This window comes from Phoca vitulina, unplaced genomic scaffold (genome assembly GCF_004348235.1).
Source record: "Phoca vitulina isolate PV1807 unplaced genomic scaffold, GSC_HSeal_1.0 scaffold73, whole genome shotgun sequence".
In the NCBI taxonomy this organism is placed as follows: Eukaryota; Metazoa; Chordata; class Mammalia; order Carnivora; family Phocidae; genus Phoca; species Phoca vitulina.
In genome coordinates, this window is record NW_022589776.1 from 1,917,170 (window position 1) to 1,936,531 (window position 19,362).

The 19,362-nt window shown below is 35.0% G+C and overlaps 1 protein-coding gene across 4 annotated transcripts in view; it reads right to left on the reverse strand.

Annotated features, from left to right (window-relative positions):
* Nucleotides 1-525: 525 nt before the first annotated feature.
* RC3H1 (ring finger and CCCH-type domains 1) overlaps nt 526-19,362 on the reverse strand; it is an 83,566-nt gene continuing 64,729 nt past the window's right edge. For 3 of the 4 annotated variants that reach the window (XM_032393389.1, XM_032393387.1, XM_032393390.1), the window contains 7 exons: nt 16,906-17,058; nt 14,936-15,149; nt 14,056-14,146; nt 13,648-13,780; nt 11,570-11,740; nt 10,551-10,666; nt 526-9,578 (listed from right to left, as the gene is read on the reverse strand). In XM_032393389.1, coding sequence (XP_032249280.1) covers nt 9,428-9,578; nt 10,551-10,666; nt 11,570-11,740; nt 13,648-13,780; nt 14,056-14,146; nt 14,936-15,149; nt 16,906-17,058 — 1,029 coding nt within the window. In that variant the 3' untranslated portion in view covers nt 526-9,427. The remainder of the gene's footprint in view (nt 9,579-10,550; nt 10,667-11,569; nt 11,741-13,647; nt 13,781-14,055; nt 14,147-14,935; nt 15,150-16,905; nt 17,059-19,362) is intronic. The other variant, XM_032393391.1, reaches the window with a different exon arrangement.

A 19,362-nucleotide genomic window follows, 5' to 3' on the forward strand; every position in this document is an offset into this window, starting at 1 on the left:
GCCTCATCTCTTGCCATAGTCTCATTCCCTCTACTCTTGCCTCAACCGCTGTTTCTGTAACACAAATTCTTCTTTCCCAAGAATCATATTCCATAGAAACATATTCTATTTTCTCTAACAGTCTCGTCTCCAACGTTACCTGCCATCCTGTCCATTGTTCAAGTGCCACCTTTGCTGCAACTTCCTCGGGAAAGCCATTGCTGCTCAGCCAAGCAAGGTGAAGTCTTCTTTGTGTACATTCTCACAGCTCCTGGCTCTTCTCTTCTGAAGACAATTGTGGCTGCATAATTATTTGGTAATTCTATTGTGTTTTGTTGATGATTGTTACCTATTTTTTTTTAACTTTTTTTTTTAAGATTTTGAGAGAGACAGAGATAGCGAGACAGCACGAGTGGGGTGGGAGAGGGAGAAGCAGGCTCCCTACAGGGAGCCCGATGAGGGGCTCGATCCCAGGACCCCACAACCACGACCTGAGCCGAGGGCAGACACCCAACCGACTGAGCCACCCAGGTGCCCGTTACCTATTTTAAACCTGTATTCATGTCAATTTCCATAACTGGAGCCTAAGCTCCTTGAAGATAAAGACCGTATTCTCTTTATCTTCTACAGTGTGGTACATATGATTAAGGACTCAATAATCCAGTAAATACCAAAGTGGGTGTTCAGTGAGTAGTTGAAAGCTCACTTTTGATTTGCAAGGTGTCCCAAATAAGGGTGGCAACCATTAACTAAACAGGCCACCATGTTGGAAAGTGGAGGGGATTTATTAGTTGATCATTGCAGATTAGCTGGTTACTGGGAATGAAATGCTAATATACACAAAACTCACATTAATCTATGTGAGTCTGAGTGTAAAGGTCAGAAAATACCCTACTGCTTGTGAGCAGGGTAGGCCTAGGATGGTGGTAAAGATGGCACGCTGGTTTGGGAATCCCCACTCTAGACTTTCTAACATTCAAGGGTGGTTGCAGTAGTTACCATCCTTCAGACCCTCTGACCTTTTTTTACTCTGGTTCCTTCCCTAGAGGTCAGGTAAGGATATCAAACAAAGACACCTAATTGCTAATTGTTGGTAGGAGGTAAAAATAACCTTCACTGTTTATGTGCATTACTTTTCTGTAAAAATAAAGGAAATGCTAGCCATTGTCAGCTCTATGTCTCTTAAAAATATAGACATTTACTTATGTAAACATGTTGCTATTATTACACTGAACAGAAAGGTCATTCCTTGGTCTTACCTAGTACCCAATTTCCCTAATTATTTCAAAAATGTCTTTGCACATTTGATTCACTGGAATCAGGATCCAAATAAACTCCACATGTTACATTTGTTTTTTTCTCTTAACTTTCTTCTGAATCTAGAGCAGTGCCTTCCTCTCCCCTTTTTTCTTCTTCATGCCATTGAACTGCTGACTAAGGCATATTTTATACCAGTCTCTAAGAGAAAATCAACCTACACTTATCCTCTAACTACAAGGAATGACTAATGGGTGGAGATTTCAGGACAATTAGAAGTCAGTAAGAATGGAAAGACAAAAATATTTGCATCAGGAAGGTACCCACAGGTGGTCCATGTTGCTTAAACATAAAGAAGGTCCTGATTTAAGAGAAGCCATAAGAACCAGGACTCTGGATGTGTGCCATGGAGTCTCACTGAACAGACCCTAGGATCTCAGAACCACTACCTTGACTGTGCAATCGCTGTAGAACATATGAAGGAATTTGGACTGTAGTGTATTTAAGGTTGGAGTAATTCCTCTATCTCTATAAAATTGGCTACTTCAAGTATGTGTTTACTTGTGCATAAGTATCTAATTCTCTATTTTTCACATAAAAAAAAGAAAGGTGTAATAATCCCAAGGTTAGAGTAAAATGGCACAGACTCATTTATAGAAAAAGACTACACGTTTCTCCTCATTAATTTATCATTTAATATAAATGCTGACAGAAAGCAGATAAAGACCAGATATTTACAAACCAAAAGGTGAATCACCTCCTTCTACTTGTTAAAATAACCCTTTTATCTGCAACTCTTGGGAGCTTTAAACACTAGTTAGGAGCAACATGAGGCTGAGTCAGTTTCCAAGGTAATAAAGAAAGGAAATAGGATTTTAACAAAATGTGGCATCTTTGATATAAACAACATGCACACAAATAATACAAAATTGAAAAAGATGGCGTTAATCCTTTTAAAAACCTGACAAGTATAACATGTACTTATTCAGACCCAGAATTCTGCTGCCCTAAACATCTTCCTATTACTCTTTATTTCCACCTCGCTTGTTTTGAAGGCTGTTTAAAAATTGGATATATAAACACATTAAAAAGAGAAGAAAATGGTCCATTTCAAACAGGGTTCTTTTTCCTATTCCAAAAGAACTTTCAAGAGATAAAGTCTTCAAATAAGATTTCACAGTTGGCCAGAATCTAAAGAATTATTCACAGCTTGTGAAATTTCAACCATTTGTCTTCATTTAAAAAAAAAAAAAGTTGAAAACACTTGGAAAAAGTATAATTTCACAAACTTTAGCAATTTAAAAATCAGCTGTCACTTTAAGACTCAATATTTTTATTTCTGAACAGGTGGGTGGAGACAGGCTTAAGAAAAAACAGGGAGCTGAGGCAAGGAAAAAAACAGGAATGCAAGAGAACTTTTTAAAAATGGTATTTTGTCTAGCACTGATTTATAAGAATAGGAGATATAAATTCTCACTATCCAAAACTCAGTGATTTCATGAAGTAATTTATAACCTGACTCAAATCTCATGGGCTCCTTTATTAACCTAAATTATTTTTGTCTTGTTAAATATACCTCTGCAGGGCACAATCACATACAATCAATACGATTGGTAAATTACACAAGCTCTATCCCAAGCAAATATGCATCAATGTTAAAAAGTTTTTTTTTAAAAAAACAAAAAACAAAAAAACCCAAAATAAAACAAAATAAAATCCACCCAAAAAGGTGATAATGACTGCAGAATGTCTCGGGGAGACTGGTATGAGCCTAAAGACCAAATTGACCAAGGTCAGGGGAAAAGGGTAGCAGGGGTAACAAGGGAAGAGACCACACACAAAGAGGAATCTCACAACTGGAAAATGCTTCAGTGGGTAAAAGATTTTGTTCATCATCTTAATTCACTTTTTCCATTGCTCTTGTTCCAAAAAGTTGTAGTATCATCATAAAGTAAGACAACAAGGCCTCTGGATCAGTGAATAAAATGGAAAAAAAAAATCCCCCCAAGTTCCTTTCATTTCCAGAAGGTGAGAAGAGAAAGGATGAAGGGGGTTGGGATGTGTGGTGTGGTTAATGAAAATGTGGGCAACAATACACCTGGAAAAAGTAGCTCTCAGGACAGTGCCTTCGTTGAACAGAGGATGTAAAAATGATAAACAAAAGCTTAAAATACCTTTAAATCAGAGGAATATTTTACAGGGTTGTTTAGATATTATTTTAAGAATGGCAGCCAATCAATGATTACACTATAAATGGTGATTAAAAAAAAAAAACCAGGCAACCCCCCCCTCCCCACACACACACCCCCCAAACCAAAACCCAACAACAACCAGGCAACCAATTATCCAGTAGTTTCTTTCCATCCTTTTCTTGACCCTTTTATGCGCTGGCTGGGGTGGGGGGTAGGGGCTGTCTGACAGTTTCCAGTTATAAGATGACTCTGAGTGTACAACCTAAAATGGATGCCAAAGACTTGTGAGCTCTGTCTACTCAAGAGTTAAAAACAAAACAAAACAAAACAAAACAAAACAAAAACAACCAGAAACAGAGAGACCTCAGTACAAGAAAATAAGTCACCTTATCTAGTATATAATATACTAATTCCACAGGATTTAACTTTCCTAAATACACACTTTTGGACACAATATTATCTTGAGGTTTAACTTCTCTCTCTTGGGTTATTGTGCCTTGTTTTCTTGTGAAAATAAAGGTTATTACTCTAGGGATGTTTTGTTCAGGAATAAAGTTTAAAGTAAATTCAGTGTTTGGCTGAAAATTCAGAGGCTCTGAAAACAAGGATTCCAGTGGTGAGGTTAAGTCCCTTTATCACAATAGGATTTCAAAGGACTCTTCCCACTTTGTTCAGTGCAGTATTGAAAACCCACCCATTGGGAACACATTTACTGTTAAAAGGTATTACTTTTTCCTGGTGGTGGCAGTGTCCTATTATTTATTAACATCATAGCTAGTATTACTTATCAATTAGAATCTGTTATATATGAAAACATCTTTAGCAGTCAAAGCAATCAAACCTTAAAAACCAAATCTTAAGTTGGTATTTACTGTAATTAACAGTACCTTTTGACAAAAACAGCTTTCTTTTTCAAATGGCTCAGAAAAGTTAAATTAAGAATTTAATAAAATATTAACTGCAATCCACCTACAACTCCCAATAAGTCCTTTCAGCAGGAAAATTTCATAAAGCTGAGCTGAAGCAACAAATAAATATAAAAGTCATAGCTGTCCAAGGTAGAAAGGTATGAATGAGGACCAGCAAAATGAGTAAAATGATGACAGCAGTAAACTGTTTGCTTGTTCAGTCCCTAATGTTGAAAGTGAAATCTGCTTTAGTTTAGTTGCTCTATTTTTTTTCTAAAAGGACAGGCTGATTTTTCAGGGAAGAGATCATCTTGCAACACTATCACCAGGTATCACCAACTAAAAAATAAACACAATCAGGCTCTTTTAGGGGACAAATCTAAGTAAATGCTGCAGTTAATTTTCAGGCAGGTTATTAATTTTTCCTAAAAAGTAACTGGGTCTTTCCTTTTAATAAAATAACTATCATTACAGGTGCTTTTTACAGGTAGATTTTATATTACGAAACCTTTACTCAGTTCTTTAAAATGAGCAAAAACGAAGTGGAAAAAAGATGGTAAGACCTCCACCCATCACCATGTGTATTTAAAAGCAATCAAATACTTTTTAGTGAAAAGAATCTGTTTTTCTCCAAATCTGAATATAATCTTACATGTACTGACTATAGTTTATTTCTCACCAGTCACATGGTCATGAATTCTTTTACCCAGTCTCATAGCTTGACCACAGTGATATAGATTGTCCTTCAGACACAAGTTAAAAACCAAAACACACAAGATGCTATCATTGACAAGATAATCTCAAAAAACGGGGGTACTGCTTACACACAATATTGTAAAAGATGACATTCACTGGTTTAGAGAAACTGGTGAATTTTCATTACTTTTACATTTTATAAGGCCAGCTACTGTTAACAGTTAACTTCAGATAAATCTACTTACACAATACAATCAACTCACAAATACTAAAAGGTTTCACAATCAAAATGGCTATTTCCCCCAAAACCAAAACAGAGTAAAGCACAAGTCTTTGGCTCTCCTTTAAAGAAAACAGCAGGTTACCATCTTAACCAGACCTTTGTTTGCCTACCAGTAGGGCAAATACCACATTTGTGCATCACTGAGTAATAACACCATTAGAAAAGGCAACTTCACAGAAGTTATTGGCTAAGCGAATTCATTTGAATGCTCTGTTTTGAGGCAGCAAACTGTCACTGTTGCAGATTGGGGAGGGCAGTGGGTAAGTCAAGGGGAATTTGCAAGATAGAAAAGGGCCAGGAAAAAAAACTTTGAGCTCTAACCCTGAAGACCTATGGAAAGTATGATGGAGTTACATATTCATGGTAGCAAATAAGAATCATACCAACTTTATGTCTTTTAGGCAAAAAAATAAATACACGGGAAAGTCTAGGAGAAGGGAAGGGAAATAAGATGAGAGAAGGGAATCAGCCACATTAATGCCATACCAAATAATTTTTTATGCATTCTGAGTATTTGGATATCTGTAGCTGGCATTAGAAATAAGTGTCTTATCATGTGAATACTATTACTAGAAACCTATGTTATAACTAACTGTTCTTTTGATTACAAAAGTAAAAAGGAATGGATCTTTGGTCACTTTAGCTTCTGTAAATCACCCAAGACAGGACAGCTATTGGACTTATCTTGTGACAGTATCTATAAGGCAAAAGAACTATGTATGTTAGGAAACTGCGTGTAGATATCTTATTCTCAGTTCTTCTACTCTTTTCCAGAGATACCTTGGAAAAAAATAAGTCAAAGTACTTTTATATTCCTAACTATAATAAGATTCTGGTTTTGCTATCTAAACAAGAGTGAACACAGTGCTTATTATACTCCTACCTTAACCCTCTCAGAATTGCTCATGTTCATCTGTGATGTCAGTGTTGCTTCTGAATTCACTGAAAAGCAAATAAAGTCATCTCCAGAAGAAATTAATATTTTACTTACTAAGTAGAAAGCATAAAAACTGTATTTCCTATCTGACTGATTTAATCTCTTAACTGTCTCTAAAGGCATACATTTTAAAAGCCAAAAAAAAATCAATGCCTTTCACAGGTTTTGACAAAAAAAAAGCAGCTGAATAGTCAAGCAGTTAAAACAAACAAACAAAAAAGGAGTCAAGCAGTTTTGCCCAAAAAGGCCACTTACCCTTATAGGTTCATCATTTCACAAAGTGTATCACAGAGAAAAGGGGGAAAAAAAAAATCCAAACTTTGGAGGTTTTATTTAATTCCTAAAACTGCTTATGACTACTAGGAAAGTTGTAAGAATTTCCATGAGATAAGGCAGAATGACTAATTTAAAATAGGTTAGTTATAGGCACAATGGGATAGGATATCATTCTTCTGCCTTTCTACCCAGCCAGATTTCCTCTAGAGTATGTGGGGCCTCACTGAAGTACAGCTAGAATTAAGGCTACAATTTAAGAGATCTGTCCCCACCCCCATCCCCAATGAAATTAACTTAAAAAGTGAAAAGGATTATTTTAAGTCAATTCAAAACAGTGGCTTTTCTGGTTTTATTCAGAATAGGAATACTATATAAGTTAACATCTATTCCTGCCTAGCTTACAAAATCAAAATGGTGAAAGCAAGGAGTGTATTTGGAGGATATATAAACAAGAATAACAGACGTTGACTTATTAGATGTTTCAATGGATATCCAAAATAGAATTTTACTTTTATTCTGAACTTCAACAAAATTAATACCCATAAATTCCCTTCTAATACCAGAATCATTCTGAGTTCCAAATTGAACCAACTGCTTCTAAAATTTAGGAATTATCTAGTTATGTCCAAAGGAGAAATAAGATCTGCCCAAATCTGCCTACAGAAAGTTGGAGGCCAAGAATGTTGCCTTTTATAGTTAAACAAAAAAATAAAAAATCTTGGGACTCTGTCAGACATACAAAGTTTCTCTCCTTCTCCCAAAAAACAATAAGCACTTACATATAAGAGGGTTTTAAGCAAAAAAGAAAACAAACAAAAAAGCAAAAAAAGCAAGTGTGTATTTTTAAGAAAGGAAAATATGGTATCAACTGAAAAAATGCCTCATCTTCATTCAGTGCTTCTACCTCCCAATCAGTCATTTTATCGCAACAGCTGCGCTCATGCGAAAAAATCCTTAAAACATACCCAATATATATACAGATATAGCTATGTATATATGTATATATATATAATATATATAAATTTTTATTTAAATAAAAAAGAAAGCTCGAATCCCAAGCCAATATGTGTATATCAAATCCTTGACCAGCCAGGTCTGTAGGGCATAATCAAATTCAATGTGAAATAGTATATAAACACGGTGCCTTGACTGGGCAAATTAAATAATCGCTACTCAAAAGAGTGTTCTGTTTGGACTCTCCTACTGGTAGGCAATGGCAGGACTGTATTTCCCTCCCCCCTCCCCCCATTTGTTTCAGTTAACAGTATGATGGACACAGAGCTTACACTGAGGTTGTTATGACCTCAGCAGGAGTTAAGGGTTAAGAAAATAAGAAACAAGAAAAATACAAACTCTTGCTTTTACCCAACCAAAGCAATGCAGTAACTTATTACATAACCAGTGCTTTCTGTTTTAGTAGTATAATCCAGAAAGGGAAATTTCTTAAAAATCAGGCAAACAGAGGGATGGGAAGGTGACTATATCAAATAATCCCCACTAAAAACGTTTTATAAGGTCTTAGTTCAGTATAGACACATGGCATCAGAATATGTGCAGCAGAACTAAATTTTAAAAAATTCTTCCTTATTCTTTTCAACATTTTCATGAAGAATCTCTTCACTATTGTAAAGTCAAGTCTATGAAAACTGACTTTTAGGTACTTACTACCTACTGGTGCCAATGATTCTGAACAACTAGTCAATTCATAAACTACAATTCATAAACTATCCTTAAGATCTGGGTAGTCTGTATTTGCCAAATCTATCTGAAAGCCAGGGGCTTTCATTTTATTTTATACTTTTGGGTTTTGACAGTAAAACAAAACAAAAATATCCACTGAAATAATATGACTGTTCATTTTCACTTCAAGTCAAGTGTTGCAGTTTTAAAACATGGTTGATTTTCCTGTGGTTTTTTTTTTAATACATTTTATGATTTTAGCAAAAGTTTAATTTGAAAAAGCACAGCTCCAAATTTCCAACCATCAGCTCAGTACAGGTAATATACCAACCATGTATTTTCAGTACTAATAAATCACAGTTCATTCTTAAAATAATCTCCATTTGAACCTAATCAAACAGCCTACAGTGTTGGTCTGGCTTTCTGATTACATTAAGAGAATGAAATAGATCCATAATATGGAAATGAGGACTTCAAAAAATTAATTGGTAATTATCTCTCTGAAATAGCTGAAATAAAAACAAAAACAAGAAACAAATCCCTCCTGAACAACAAGAAGTTTTAGTGCCATATGAAAAACATACACATGAAGCCAGTTACCAGAAAGGGAAAGAAAATTATGACTTTCAAGTAATAGCTCTTAGAAAAGTTGGTGTGCTGCACATTTTCTAATAACTAGTCTAGTACTGTCTTTTTGTTTCTCAAGCACCACAGAATTCTCAAGACAGTCCGGTGCTTTCTGTCTGTTTTAATATATGGGGTTTGTGAAAGTTGGAAAGGATTGGGGGAAAGGAATTATACACTGGGTATGTAATAATACCAAAATACAAGAAAAACCTACTTCATTAAGATCATACAATTAATCAAACAGAGTGTATATATAATATCTTCTTTTTTTTTTAAAGCCCTGGATCCAAGGCGTCCAAAGTTATTAAAATAAAGTTCATTCACAGAACAAAAACAAATTTAATCTGAATTGCTTGCAGATACTGCTAATTTTCTTTTTCTTTTTCCTTTTTTTTAAATTAAAAAATGCATTAATGTGAACTATGTGCAGGGTTTGTTTTTAGTAGTGGTGTTTGTGCACATTGCCTCCGGTACTTTTCCTGGATTTCTCTGACCACTCTCAGAGAAAAAGTCTAGAAGTTATCTGTTCTCCTACCCCTAATGCCCCACAAATTGATCAGGAGCAAAAGATAAAAGTTGGACTCTTCATAATTTAGGGAGCAGAAGTGGGTGTGACTCCCGCTCTCTGGGAGTCATTGTTGTCACCTCCTCCCTCGGGGTCCTCTGACAGGTTCAGAGAGCTGGTCTTGTTTGACAGGAGGCTGATATTCTCTTGTGTCAGCGCTGAGCCATTTGGTACATCACTGTTAACATTTAAAAAAAAGTTGGAATTTTAAATAAGGAGAGAGAGAAAAATGATTAGTAGAATAAAATCAATAGGGCTTCTTTTACGAGTATGGAAAAATATGCAAGTAGCTTTTAAAGTTTAGTTTACAGCTCGATGTCCATTCTTTAAGCACAGGGGTTGGCAAACTAAGGCTAAGCAGTGCCTGTTTTTATTAGTTTTACCGAAACACAGCTTGCCCATTTGTTTATGTATTGTCTATGGCTGCTTTCACACTACAAGGGCAGAACTGAGAGTTTCCACAGAGACTATAAGACCCATAATTTTAAATACTTACTATCTGGACTTTAAGAAGTTCTGACCCCTGCTTTAGCAGGCTTACTAGTACAAGAAATTATTTTGAACCCAGGACAGTGTATGGATTTAAATAGCTAAAACCTAAGTCTGAAAGCAACAGGGCATTAGAAATTATTGTTATACAATCATCAGGAGGGTAACTCAGGACTATGCAGCAAATGACTTCAAAATACCGTAAGCAAATAATTACAGCTGTGCAAATAAAGAAATATTACAAATCTGTTTATTGCATGGTTGTTCAATGATAGCTGACATGAATCCTTCCACCTCTAGATGATACGGGATAGACCAAATTAAAAACCAAGGGGATGGGGTGGAAGGTGGATTTGAAAGAGGCTAAATATCCACACACTTTAAAGGACTGGAAAGGTCTACACCAAAATGTTAACACTGGTTTTAAATAAACTAAAAAACGGGAAAGAAGAAATGGAGCCAGAAAAACTCATTTGTTAGGTATTAACAGACAATTCATTCTTGAATCTGTTCTAAAATTAAGTTTTATTAACTAAATTTATGTGAAAATATTCTTCTCTCAATGTATACAGAATGATATTTTTAAAAGCCAATCATATTTATGAGGGCACTTCTGTCAGGGCTGGATAATATAAGACTATGACAACGTCCCTTCCTTTACCTGAATGTCAATGTAAGGTCCTCAGCTGGAACCTTATTTTGTGGTTCTGGTTGTCCGTTTTCGGCTTGCTTACTTGTATTCAATTTGCTTTTCATGTCCAGAGAACACTGGTTCTCCTTTGAAAGAGAAGGAAGTAAATTCAATTATCTTCTATTTAATGGTGCTAATGAAAGAGAGACCAAATACAGATAATACAAATTGATAATTCATATATCATATATAGTTTTATAAAATGACCAAAGAAATGGCCAGCCTAAAAGAGAGACATACACGATGATAACAACAGAGTACACTTGCTCACCATCCAAGCTAGAAAACAAGGGGGAGAATGCCCCAAGTTAGAAAAACTGATGACTTAGAAAAGGTAAGCCAAAATATAATAACTACCTATAATACACTTATTGAAAGCAGAAAAATGAAATACCCCATTTATTTGCTTAGAAAGACGTGAAAACTATTCAACAAAAGAGTCAATTACCATGCAACCTGGGGGAATGGTTCAACCCCCCAAAATCCACAATTTACTAAAACCAGTATTCATGTACTATGAAGCAAACCCTAAGCATATCCATGGATACAATTCCTCAAGAAGGAATGTGTAGATTGCATTTCACTCATAACAAAAAACAGGTCTTCAATAACTAAAGGGCTATAAAAACTAGAATGCTATTTGTGAACACATTTGCAAAATCATAAACACCATCCCCTCAGCTTCCCTAATCAGTATATTAAACAGTAATTTAATAATGTCCAATTAACTGCCTTGTTTTCCCTGAAAGTTCTTCATAATGCAGAATCCTAAGACAGAGAACACACTCAAACCAAAAAGGAATGAGAGGAGGAATGAATAAAATAGGGAGATGGCCCATTTTCATGAGACTTATTCTAAGTATTAACCACTCACTGGAGTGCCTTGGGGTGATGATTCTAGAGCTCTAAAGCCATGAGTTCTGGGACATCACTGCACAGCTTTCCTTTCACCTCTCCCAGCTCCCACCCTTTCCCACCAGAACACTCACCATACTCAGTTCCCGGGTTCTCTTCCCGATTTCCCTTTCCACCTGGTGCAGTTCCAAGCTCAACTGCTCACTTGAAATCATTCCAGGCCATTTTGGAGGTGGTGGTGGCGGCTGTGACTGGCCTGCCAGGGTGTTCACCTCCCTCTGCAACACCAGCCTGTTACTAACAGCCTAGTGCATAAAGCCAAGCATATATACAACTCAACACATTTCACACCATGCACAGAATGACCAGGCCCAATTTCAGACCACCGCCTCAAGTAGTTTATCATGAAGATATTTGCAATAAAAATGACACTATTAGGCACTGTCTCTTTGAATGCCATTTGAATTAAAAAAGAAAAACTAGGGGATTTAAACTTAGTAAACAGTAATTTAATCTTACGGATAAGTTGCTCTTACTTTATTTGAAAGAGAAGTATAAATGCACATCTTTCCCCCTTTTTTTTAAATTGAATTTTCTGAAGTAAATCCTCCAATTTATTTCAATGAAACCTCAGTAATGGCAAGAACTTTTAACCATACTGAGTTAAATATGTGGCAAACTTCCAAATGATGCCGATTATTCTTTTGGAACAGAAAATGGGTCTACAAATTTCAACTAAGATAAAAAGCCATGAATTAGTAGGTTAAGGAATAATACTTGGAATTAATGGTCTGAATCCTGAAAAAGTTAATCAACTAAAGAAGGACATAATCAGACACAGCATTTTTTTTTTCTACAATAGGAATCAGCAAGAAGTTCTAGACCAATGTAAATAAAATAATGGCACAAGAAGACAAAATATGAATATTACATAGTTAAAAAAAATTCTAAGCCTTATTGCTTACATAAGAGCATAAGTCAGACATGTGTTCCAAAAAAACAATCTCCTATTGGCCTTTGAAATACGGGAATCTAAGATAGAATTAGTTAAAAATTTATTTCCAAAGCGAAGCCTTCCTTATCAAAGATCTTGGTAGAAAGATAATGACTAATGTTCTGACAGTTATCTTTATCTCCAGGAGGGAGCCATGTATTTATCAGTAGAATGTCTTCAGTTTTCTAAATTCAAAGAATATGCTCCCACGTAAAGGGTAATGTAAACAAAACCTAGTCTTCTTTATGTGGCACTTTGAAGGATTTTAAAAATTCTTTGTTTTCAGGGGCACCTGGGTGACTCAGTTGGTTGGGCATCTGCCTTCGACAGGGTTCCTGGATCAAGCCCTGCACTGGGCTCCCTGCTCAGCGGGGAGTCTGCTTCTCCCTCTGCCCCTTCCCCCACTTGTGCGCGCGCTCTCTCTCTCTCAAATAAATAAATAAAATCTTTTAAAAAAAAAATTCTTTGATTTTAGATATTTTTTCTCTTTAAGTGTCAGGCAGCATGGTGGAAAGAACACTGAATTTGGAGTAGGAAGACTTGGATTTGTATTTCAACTTCTGTGAAACTCCTATCCTTCAACCAGAAAGAGGGACTATACCACTTGTCTAACCTACCTGACAGGGTCATTGTAAGGGTCAATCAGGACCTGTGATGGTAACTTATAAACAGAAAGAACTGTATTAACGAAAGGTACAATTGCTATACAGAGGCTATTCTCTTTGGAAGTCTATTCTTTTTTGAAGTCTAGAGTTAGTTGATTAACTTTTTAAAGATTCAGACCATTAACTCCAAGTATTATTCCTTATCCTACTCTTTTTTAAGTTCTAAGATTCTATCTTTTAAAGATATATAAATAAATGCTAAGAATTAAAGGAAATAGGAGAATTTTTTTTTTTAAATTAAGAAAAGCAGTATGAAAAATGAAAAACAAATGTTAAGCTAAAAGCATTTGTTGATAAAAACTGTATACCTTAAATGTGCCATCAGGGAAAATTTTAGATAGTCTGTTTTCCATGGAATAGAAATTCTGAATTTCCTATTGTCCCACACTGAACTCTTAAGTACTTAAATTCTTTGAAGAATGGACACCAATACTAACTCTTTAAGGAACAGACCTTAAGTTTTTATGTTCATAGTACCTTAGAAGTTCTTCCTTTTAAAACTCCTTTGAGAACCCTCCAAAAATTGGAATGAAAAACTATCTGTAGGTGGTACCTCTAGTCCACGGAGCTGAGTCTGTTGGCTGATTTGATGGTTTAGTTGTTGCAATTCCAATCGTAGCTGTTCCCTCTCAGCAGACGGAAGGGGTTTTCCGTGACTGGCCACTTCTGACATGGACAGTCTCTCCCTTTGGTGGGAAAGAAAGGATGGAATAAATTTTAAGTTTTATTTAAAAAAAAAAAAATTATTGATCTAATATAACATTTTGTGTCAACTATACTTCAATTGAAAAAAAAAAATTGAAAGAAAACAAAAAACCGCCCTAGGTTTGATCTCCTACTGTTCTGACATAAAAATCTGTTATTTCACTATGAAAATAATAAAAATTATTGACAAGAAAAATAAAATAAGAAAAGCTGAATAATTTTAAAGGTTTATAAAAGTAAAAAGAATGACCCATACCTCTCACTGAAGTGTCCCTGAGAAGGTATGTTTTGATGAGGTGAATATGGAGAACCTCCCCAGCCACCATGGGTTCCATATGGACTATAATCTATAAGAGAATAATTTACTGTGGGATGATGCAATTCAGAGATTTCATTCTTCTTTTAAGGTAGCCATAATCTGGGGTGCCTGTGTGGTTCAGCTGGTTGAGAGTCTGCCTTTGGCTCAGGTCATGATCTCAGGGTCCTGGGATCGAGCCCCACATCGGTCTCTCTGCTTGGCAGGGAACCTGCTTCTCTCTCTTTTCCCCCACTTTCTCTCACTATCTCTGTCTCGGTCTCTCTCTCAAATAAATAAATAAAAATTTAAAAAATAAGGTAGCTATAATCTAAAAGGCACAGGCCTATTTTATACACAGCTATCTGGAAAGATGTCCACTAATTAAAGAGGATACTGATGTTTGTTTTTTCCCCACTGAAAGATAACAGTCTTTGGATTGTTTCTTTCTTTTCTTCTTTTTTTTTTTTTTTGGTAGGGCTTGAACTCATAACCCTGAGATCTAGACCAGAACTGAGATCAAGAGTCAGACACTTAACCGACTGAGCCACCCAGGCGCCCATTTCAATTTTTTAAAATGAGAATGTATTATTTTAATAAAAGCAACAAAGCTATTAACACAAAACCAACATAGGTAATCTTCACACAGAGACATTTTAGTTTGTACCCTTAGAATTCCCTGGGTTATAATTACCTTTCTACAGGGATAATTCCATGGAAGAGTTTAAAAGATTACTGCCTTACAAGATTATGGAAAGCACTCATAGTAAATGGGGAGTAGGGATGGGGGCTGAAAGTCTTGAATATGAACCCACTAGATGAGCTTACCTTCCATTCTTACCTGAAATATTAATAGGTTTTGTGGGAGCTCCCTGAGGTGCCATAGCCTGCATTGGACCAGCACCCTGATATATTGTTTTGGAGGTTCGAGAGATGGCACCAAACCGCGATACAGTTGGTCGGTCTCCAAATGGGATAAGGTCATCATCACTGGTTTCTGCAGCTCTTCTCTGAAGATCCAGTCGTTGATCTCTCATTCCTTTACTCTCCACATTCTGGTAAAAAGTAAAATGAGAAATCCACCCCACACTTAGATCTCTAACATTATTTCCACAGCTCTGTGATAAGGTTAAAAAAAAAAAAAAAGAGTATAACGTTCTTATTGGTAGGACTAAAATAATTTGCTTGTCATCGTAAACATTGCTTTTTAAACCTCTGATCACTCCCCACAATAAGAAATATATTTTACATCATGACCCAGTACATATATATACACTCTAATATACAGATATAATTTCATGACAAGTATTTACCTCTACTATACATGCTCTTGTATTTATATTGTTATTCTAAATTATTCCTTAAAAAAAGAGCCATCACAACCCACTCAATTTCAAAACTCAATAGTTAGAAAACCACTGCCTAAAAATATTAAGTAGCTGACACAGATGTTTCAAAGGGATTCCAGTTAGAAAGAAGTAAGTACCAAGAGAAATGGAAACGGAAATCTAACTGGTACACCCTTGCTACTCAAAATATAGTTTGAGGAATAGCAGCAGCAGCATCAGGTGGGAACTCATCAGACATGCAGAATCTCAGGTCCCACCCTAGTCTTACTGAATTAGGAACTGCACTTTAACAGGTTCTAATTAGACTCCAACATAATTTATATGCACACTAATTTCTGAAAAACACTAACAGTCTTTCACCCGTTTGGGAGATTTTCAATTATATCTAGGTTAGGTTGACAAATATTTTTATTCTTTAGTGATTTAAGGAAATGAGTCTTATTTTGCTAATTTCTGTTACTTTAATAACCCTCCCCCACTTTTAAAAAGATTTATTTATTTGAGAAATAGAGAAAGAGAGAACATGAGCAGGGAAGGGGGCAGAGGGAGGAGGAGCAAACTCCTTGTTGAGCGGGGAGCCAGAAAAATAAACAAATAATTAACTTGTGTGTGTGTGTGTGTGTGTGTGTGTGTATAAAACAATACCAGTTATCATACAATGGTATTTGATAAAGTAGTTAAAATGAAAGAACCTGACCTATAAATTTGGATACATCTCAAAAACAAAGTTGAATGAAAATGCAAGCTGAAGTATATAATATATATAAGGCCTATAAACATACAAAACTGTTTAGGAATAGTAAAAAAGTATCCATGAAATGATAAACTTTCAATTCAGGATAAAGGTTACCTCCAGGGAAGAAGGGAGGAAGAAAAATGAGATTAGGGAAGTATATACAAGAAGATTTAACTATTTCTATAAAGTTTTATTTCTTCAGAAAATAAAGAAGCAATCAAGATAGTTACATATATATATATAAAGCTTGGATATTAGACATATAAAAATAAAGTTTAATACATTTCAATATACCACAGTTGACTTGAAGCTTACTAGCTACAATTCTGACTCAAATACTACTACTGTTCATTAGATTCAACTTCATTGTTTAAACTTCAGAGTTGTAAGAGTTATAATTTACTTGAACAAGAAATCCAAGATCCTGATTAATTATGCAAAATAAACTAATTTTGGTTCTAAACAGTTGTTGGGTTAATCGTTGGCTGCTCAGAAATACAACAAATGCTCTTCTTTGTCTATCTAGACATGTATTAGAAGATTTATGTTTATACCTGAAAGAAACAAATAAAAAACCCATATAAACATAATTCAATTCACATCATATAGAATATGGCCTGAAATTCTTAAGGAAAGCTCAATTATTTGTGTCTTCACTATTAACAGGGTCTGACTTATTTGGTTTCTCTTCATTTGTATTCATTGTGGCTTAGTTATCACACATACCATCATTTCCACACTCCCTGCTGCCACCACATCTTTGGGTTTTGCATCTTTGGTTCCAATGTAGGAGCCGATGGTGTCACATGACCAGGGAGAATACTGGCTATAATCATTTCCTTTGTATTTCCCAGCTACCTTCAAGTCTTCATCCAAAAACTACAGATGGAAAAAAAAAAAGAAATATATATATATATATATATATGTCTTATAAGTAACAACACAGAGAAAGCAGGAATTTCTTAGAACACCATGCTAAAGCAACATAATGATGGTTACTTTATCTGTTACAACAGAAGATTTCTGTAGACTATGAAAAATATAAAACACGTGAAGAAAGATGTTTAGTTTTTACCCTTTGTTAGCAGAGGGTCAAAAACAAGTATCTCAGTATCTTTCAAGGAATCAAGCCAGGACTTTTGAGGAGGTTTGCTCATCCTCTTCTTCATTGGAGGATCAACCCTTGAGCTAATATGCACCAGGCCCTAGTTTTGCTGGACACTCCTCATTGTTTCTTTCAATAACATTTCAGGTAAACAAGAGCATTAACAACTACTTAAAATGGAACTTAGAATGTTCTATATAGTGCATCATGATGCAGTAATTTTTTTACTGAAATCTCTTTAACAGCATTAATTTGTATTTTAAATAAATTCTGGTCCTTAGGTTGATTCTGTGAAGTGAAAAGGGTAAAGATACTGAATCTTCTCAAGATGAGTTCTGAAATTATATAGTAACAGAATAGCTATTCTAGGTCTAACGTATTTTTTTTTTAAATCACAATATTCACATTTGTGTAAAGTTTTACAGTTTTCAAAGTGCTTTTATGTATACTACCTCAAATGTTCCTCAGGTCCATGTGAGAACACAGCTGATCTAAGGCTATACCATTAAAGGGCAGAACTAGAACTAGAACTTTATCACAAATATATATACATTGATATACTGATAACATAGAGGCTATTGATATATCTAAGTGTCTCTATGCCTCCCCCCATCTAAAAAAAATAAAAAAACTTTTCTGAGTCATCATTACTGGTTTTCTATAGTGACAAAGGGTTTTGCTGTTCATAAATATTACTCATTTTCAACCATAACTCCCATTTCTACTGTTTATAAACTTTTTTTGTCCTATCTCAATTTAAAAATTTTATCTCCTTTATTTCTCCTTCACATGCAAACTTCATGTAGAACAGCTAGCTTTTTAAAGATATGACCTACTAACAAGAGTGCTTACCCTGCTGTACCCTAATATATTATGTGGCTGGTAAAAAGAATTAGATAAATTTATATACTGACAAAGAAAGACATCCAGGATAATTGGTTAAGTAAAAATAATAAAAAAAAGTAAATATAAACAAAATCTCAGGATATATTACTAAATGATCCTATTAAAAAGTAATAGGTTAGTTCATGCACACAAAAGTTGAAATATATTTAGAAAGTTGAAATTTATAATAAACTTACAATGATACAGAAAATGGGATGTTGGAGAAATTTATGTTATGTATTTTTATAATGTATGAATTTATTTTTATTTATTTATTTGAGAGAGAGAGTGTCAGAAGGGTGGGGAGGAGCAGAGGGAGAGGAAGGAGCAGGCTCAATCCCAGAACCCCAGGATCATGAACTGAGCCAAAGGCAGATGCTTAACCAACTGAGCCACCCAGGTGCCCCAAAATATATGAATTTAATACAATTATATGTAGGTTGTTTATAATCAGAACTGAAGTTAAAAATATAGCCTTGTATGTCAGTAACTAAAATAATTCTAGATAAAATTCCTTAATAGCAAGGCATTATTATAATATTTATTAGAAGTAAAAAGAAAAAAGCAAATTTAAACAGTTATTATTTACTGAATGCCTGACATGTGCCAGATGCCTCGTGTCTCAGTAAATCTTTACCACACCACTATGAAGTAGGCTTTATTATGCTGGATTTACAAATGGAGAAACCTGAGCTTCAGAGTTTAGGGAGGCTAAATAACTTATAAAACATCACACAGAATGACACAGCTGAACTTCAAAAATAAGTATGTTTGATTCCAAAATTAGCTTACATCTTTGCAGTGTCATATCGCTAAAAATATTAGTATGGCATAACAAGGCTCTAGGAGGACTCTAACATAGAATGTTTGAAAAGTAATGTTTATACTTACAAGTAAAATTACATTAATAGAAAATGTTATGACTTTACTAATTAACCTACATTGTGGAAAATTCATCTAAAGTGTTTAGATAGAAAAGCTAGATAACTGTGAACAACTTTTATTTAGTAGACCACTGTCATAGGCCCAAAAAAATTACTGTTTTATTATATGCAATGTGACGCACCTCACTTTTCACTGTTTTTTATTCATAATGTCGGACAGCAATGCTGTTTAGAATCATAACTCTATCCATAAAGGATGTGAGACATTTTCCTTACATAATATCAACTGCAACCTTGCTGAGAAAACCT